Genomic DNA, 6,000 nt, shown 5'->3' on the forward strand with positions numbered 1-6,000 from the left:
TTTTGGCAATCAAAGCACAAGAGAAATGGATTAATCCGGTCTTGATTCACGTGAATACAATTCCTTCAGCAGCTCAGAATTTCAAGTTAGGTGTTTGTGTGCATAACACTGTTTTTGTCCTTTTAAGTTTGCTGCATGTCAAGTAACGATTCTCACAAGAGCTGGCAAACCTCAGTTTCCTCCAAAGTTGAAGCACTGCACCAACAACAGCGTGACAGCTTCAGTTTTACTTGGCAAGGTGTTTGCCCAACTCAAACCGCAGTCTTCTGGGACGTCTTTCCATCACCTTTGGAATATAACACTGCTAGCCTGAGGTCCAATGGTCACAGCATGAGAGGCCTTCACTACCTAAGCTGTGTGAGAACTCTTGGAAGTGCAAAGACATGCAAGTGCATGCACAGAGATTAAGGATGCTGTTGTAACCTAGTAAGCATATCACGCAGGCTTTTGTTCCATTTGTGACATGTGCATCAAGGCGTAGCATGACAGGATTATTTCTGAATGGCTGAATACTGGATTTTCTTCTCCTTCATGACCATGAGAAATCGGAGATTTGCTTCAGGTCCTCTGAGCATGCCATCTGCAGGGAGTCACGTCTCCAGCTGTCTGTGGGCAGCCAGAGGAAACCTGGTTTCCCTTCAACAGCTCACACAGCAAGTTTGCAGGAGTCTCCTTAAGGAGAACATTGCAGGGAGCTACAGCATCACTTCATGAGAACAGCCTATAACACACACCCTTTCCCCATGGGGTTACATGTTCACTTTGAAGGGCTTCTTGTGGCCAGAAGGATGCTTCAAGAGCCAGAGCGGTGACAAGGACTGTGTATATAGCACAGCAGCTGGAACATGTCCTACAAGCAGCACACATACAGGGTGCTAAATAGGCTTAAGCAGTCACAAAATCCAGCCAGGCACTGAGGCAAAAGGGTCAGTAGAGGGCTCTAGCACTGGTGACTTCCAGAGCTGTGTTTATTGTTTTTATAGTACTCCTTTGATCCCATGAAGTAGGTTGCTTAATATTTTAATGGCTTTCTTCCATCATTTAACTTAACATTTCATGTTTCAGAGTCTAAATCTCTTCTGCTTCACTGTCCTTTATCACTTTTTATAACTTCTAAACTTTTTAGAGCTATTTCAAAGAAAAGCAATGAGCCCTGAATCTATTGTTATCATTTCACAGTTTGCCTGAAGGCCTCTATAGGCAGCACCTCTCTCCACACTCAGGGCTTCAGCAGCATTTTTGAAAACATTCTCTAAAAAACTAGAAGGTAGAAAACCCAGGCTAAAAAAGACTCAAGGCTTTTTTTTAGAACTTCAGCTTAGCATCTGAGGAGTGAAAGTTTTAAAAGATAAAGAATATGGGATAACCTACTCCATCACAGTAAGTCTCTCCTCAGCCTCCTCAAAGGCTAAACAATCAGGTCCACTGCACACTGTACACCTAGAAACTTAAACACCGTAACTCTCCTCCAAATTCCACTGGAGACCAAGGACATTTTTACATCAGACACGATTCATTTCTCCATCAGAAAAATCCCAGAAATAGGAATTCTGCAACTGTCAAAGCCAGATTTGTTTGTTGGATACCTTGATACACACACTGAGGCAAGCCTGACTACTTTAAAGTTTGTGCCAAGCTTTCTATTTCCACCCAAATTTATAATCTCTTGAGCAAGCCTAGAAGGTCATGCTTTTTAGTAAGAAGACAGCACAGAACTTGAAATAAGTGCTTGTTGAAATGACATTAGCTCTGAGGTGTAACGCAGCAAATCCATCAAATTTAAGAAAACTCCAATTCTGCTTCAACTTTCAGGGAAATGCAGTTTGCAAAAGCTGACTGCAGTACCAATCATGCCCGGGTTGGTTGTTTTTTTAAATATGTCTCAGTAAAAGTATCCCAACTAATAACTGAACAGTCAAAGCAACAAAATGCATTAGACGGGTAGATCTTTCCACTGAATGAATTTTTAAAAAAAGTCTTTCCCCTGGAGTATTAGGACAACTGGCATATTGAAATATCCAGTGTCTCAGTTTTACATTTTACCCAGTATTTTGTAATAAAGTGTTATGTAATTCCAAGTCATTTATACTAATGGAATGTGGGAGCTACTGCAAAACACTCCAGAGGATCAGAAAACTTCATCCGCGAGCACTTTTGGCAACTTGCAAATACTTTCCTGTCTCTGAAATTTATGGTTAATAATGTCAGTACCATGGCTCTGGCATGGGTATTCTCCAGTATTTCCAAACCTTTGGTTCAAAATAACTATTCTTAATCAAGAAAATTAGGAGAATCATTTTAGCTAGTGCTTTTTTTAAACTTTTGTGTAAATTCTTATATTGCTTTAGTATGAAGCTTTCCAAAACTCAGCACATATATATTTCACATTGCTCCATCTACAATCTGAAGGCCTGTAAAGAAGCAAACTTACCAGTGCCAAGAAGATGACACTATCACAATGGGTGATAAAAAAAGTGAGGTAGGAACTTATCTTCAGTATAAACAGTTAAGCAGTCAAGATATGCATTTGATTAACGGGAAACAAAGAAAATGTGAGTCAGCTTAGAGAAAATAAAGCTCTCTTTAAATAAGGCACGCTAGCTGTTTTCCATCACAATGGCCAAAATCAGACCCTTTCAAAGGGTGTAGCCACCTCTCAGAGCCCAGTCTTTACCTGCAAGTTACTGCTCTAGATCCTACAGAGCTAAGGAGTGAGCCATACAGAAGCAGACCTCCGGGCAGGCGAACATTTCCTCCACGTTTTCAGCTACAGAATCAATGCCTGCAATAACAGCTTTCCAACCCCTGCTTTCATGAGTGCCTCAACCCTCACGGCTCACAGGGAAATCAGAGGTGACCAAGGTGCTGCCCTTCTCCCAGCCACTCTTTTAAGAAACAACAGGGTCAAGTACACAATAAAGTTTCTGTATCAGCCACAGCAAAATTTATAATGCTTTGACTTGCAGAGCACAATCGAATGATATACTAGACCTACCAAAGAAGTTACCACAACAAAAACAAAGCCAGAGTAGCAATGAGTTTCACAGGTCCCTTGGGGACACAGTGACTTCTACAAATCCAAAGAAAACCTCCTCAGTATCAGTATATGCCATTCCAGTTCATGCCCAGAGGAAAATTTCTTTGAAAAAGAACAGAGTAGAACCAACTTACTTGTCTAGAATGAAATACAAATCAAATCCTCCGTAACAGGCAGGACCACCATTCTCTCTCTTTCCACCTTGTCCACCACAGGCTAGCATAAAAGTTGCTAGGAAGAACCATTTGAAGCCAAATCTCAAGATGCTTTGCTTTGCAATGGCCATTATATCCAGAGAGGAGGAGAAAAAGAAATCTTCTTTCAAGGCTCCTTTATTTCACAGGTTTCTCCACAAAAGCCATTCAATGACCTTTAAATATGTATATATATATTTTATTCCTTAAAACTCCACTTGCAACAGCTGTCCTCAGGAATTGCAAGACTTTCCCCCTTGTTTCCCTTGCACTTCTGTTTCTTGGTTTCAGATTTCAAGATGCACAATACTGTATTTCACTTTTTTTTTTTTAAAGGGACTTGACCCTCAGTCTCACTTGCAGCTCTCCGAAAGCAGCACCATTGTTCTGTAAGAGAAGGAGCAGCCTCCTAACAAATCTTGCTTTGTCACAGACTTCAGAAAATACAGGGAGGGTTTGAGGTGCCCCCCCCACCTTAATTATTATTGTTGTTATTAAGGATGGCAAGTTTTATTTTTCCTTAGCAAAAAAAGCTCAGAGAATGCCACCTTGTGGCGAAAACTCAAGCTGACTGGAGTCTCTGGTTTTAAGCATATCCTCGTGCACCAAGCATACTAATCCCATACTGCAGCAGCTTTAGGTAGGAGTATAGAAGCAGCTCGCTTACAGCAGCCACACAGCACTGCGCAGAAACATCTTTGTTTCCCACGCAGGCAAAATCTGAGTTTAAAGACCGTTAAAAATCTGGAGTAGCTTCACAAAACTTAAAAGTAATAAGCCACACCAGGTTTCACTCCTTGTCTTCTCAGTCCTGAGAAATATCAAGCAATGACTGTGCCACCCTTTGCAAGCTTATTCCAGCCACTAGAGCCTAAACACTCTCTCTTCCAAGAAAACTTACTAGAAAATGTAACTTCAGCTACACTTGCATTTTCTGTCTCCTTCCACCAGGAGCAGCACAAGCTCTTAAACCTGAGCAGGACAGCTTAAAAGCAAGAGCATTCCCCAGTCAGAACAGCACCCTACACCAGTAAAACCTAAACTTTTCTTAGGAACAGGGAACTCTCTCCTAGAAACAGGGAGCTCCTCACCTTCCCTCTTAAATCCTCTCAGGTGATAGCAACAGACCTGCCCTCCCAGTGTTACCTGCTGGATAGCAGAGCAGCTTCAGGTGTTGCATCAAGCGTGGGGGGACCAAGTGAGGTTTCTGACAGGGGATGCATGTGCACCTGAGTCAGGCTTTCAAATTGTTGCTTAAAGAGTTATATTTGTCTTTAAAAGTTTCTTAGCAAAAGCAAACACTCTGAGGAAAGAGCAGGAAAAGCAGCAGAATAGGTTTCAGGGGAAAATGACAAACAACATGATAACAGACTTTTGACAGAAGTGGAAACATCTGGATTACAAATTAGTCAGGCATCTTGCTGCACTGATTAAAACTTTGGGAGTGTTCTCCCTCCCACACCTGGCTATGCTCAGCAAATGCACCAGCGCCATTGCCTCTAATGTGGATAAGACATGAGCAAATGGTACCTCCTCCATCCTGCTGCCAAATCCTAATCAGACCTGAAGGAAGTAGAGATCCCTTGGAAGTCAAAGCTTCTCTAGAGCTAGACAGGAGCGGAACCAGGTGTTTTGTGGATGGATGTTTTGGGCTTCCATACCTAAACTCCAGGGGAGTTGGGAGTGTGGGTGTGAGTCTTTCAATTTACCTCTGAGCCTGAAAGGAAAGTAGTAACACAGCTCATTACTGCGTGGGCAAAAGATCTATGTCAGGGTATCAGGCTTTCCACAACAAACAGAAACAAGGCACGGTGTCAGAAAGGTGCATGAGAGCCTTTTGCTGCAGTAGCTGTGGTGCTGCCCAAGGTGAAGGTTAACACCTGCACCAGCCCTGGACGGGAAAAACGTGAGGGCAGGTGCTCTTTTTTGGGTAGCTGTGAAAAAGAGGCAGAGCTGCCACCCACTGGTTTGCATACCTGAGTGATCTGCTTACTTAAATCCCATCAGATGAGGCTCCTGGGAGGTATCAAAGTGGTGGTTCCTGTGGTGGGTATAGGTGTGCTATGTGAGCAAGCAGGGTTTGGGGTATTCAAAGTTTTGTATGGATGCTCTGGAGCAATATCTGTTGATAGTTATGAAGTTTAGGTTGCACAAACTATGGGCTTATGCATAGAGAGTGTTGTGTATGTAATTAAACATCATACTGCCTTGAGGAAGGGGATGAAACTAGTCTATGGATTCTTTTTTGGTATTTTAAAGGAAAACAAACTGAATGGAGGATGTAAAAATAGGAAGGGTAGAAGAAAAGCTTCCTCTCTGGGAACTGATGGGCTGGTTTTGAGAAATTTTAGAAGAGTACTTAAGGCCAGCTTCTGATCTGAGGTACAGCTAGGGCTCCTGCCTAGACCAGGTAAAGTGCCTTGGTGTCAGTAGCTTATGACCTGTGTCTACCTAAAGATTAAAAGTGGTAATCTCTTTCATTTGTTTCTGACTGGCTCTGAGATGAACAAATGTGTAGAGGTTTGGTTTTTTTTTTAAAAAAAAAAAAGCTGTATCTCAGGAAAATAACTTTTGCCTGAAGCAAGGAGAGGGAATAGAGGAGGAGATCAGATTCGCAGTGTAGCTATGGATGCAAGCTGACAGAAGGCCCAGGGAAGCTTGGGGAAAAGCCAAGGAATGAGGCATCAGATAAAGCTTAGAGCACTTTGAGATGGGGGGAGCTGCTGACAAAGTGAAACACCACACTTTGTGCTGTAAATCTGACTTTCT

General features: G+C 42.4%; 1 protein-coding gene across 1 annotated transcript in view; it reads right to left on the minus strand.

The window, feature by feature from the left end:
* The window catches only part of ANTXR1 (ANTXR cell adhesion molecule 1), a gene marked incomplete at its 3' end in the record, with an annotated part of 107,894 nt that extends 104,571 nt beyond the window's left edge, over positions 1 to 3,323 (minus strand). Inside the window, exon 1 of the mRNA XM_009643405.1 lies at positions 3,172 to 3,323. Within this exon, the coding sequence (XP_009641700.1) occupies positions 3,172 to 3,323 (152 nt within the window). The remainder of the gene's footprint in view (positions 1 to 3,171) is intronic.
* Between the last annotated feature and the right edge of the window lie 2,677 nt (positions 3,324 to 6,000).

This window comes from Egretta garzetta, unplaced genomic scaffold (assembly GCF_000687185.1).
Source record: "Egretta garzetta isolate BGI_Z169 unplaced genomic scaffold, ASM68718v1 scaffold238, whole genome shotgun sequence".
Lineage (NCBI taxonomy): Eukaryota > Metazoa > Chordata > Aves > Pelecaniformes > Ardeidae > Egretta > Egretta garzetta.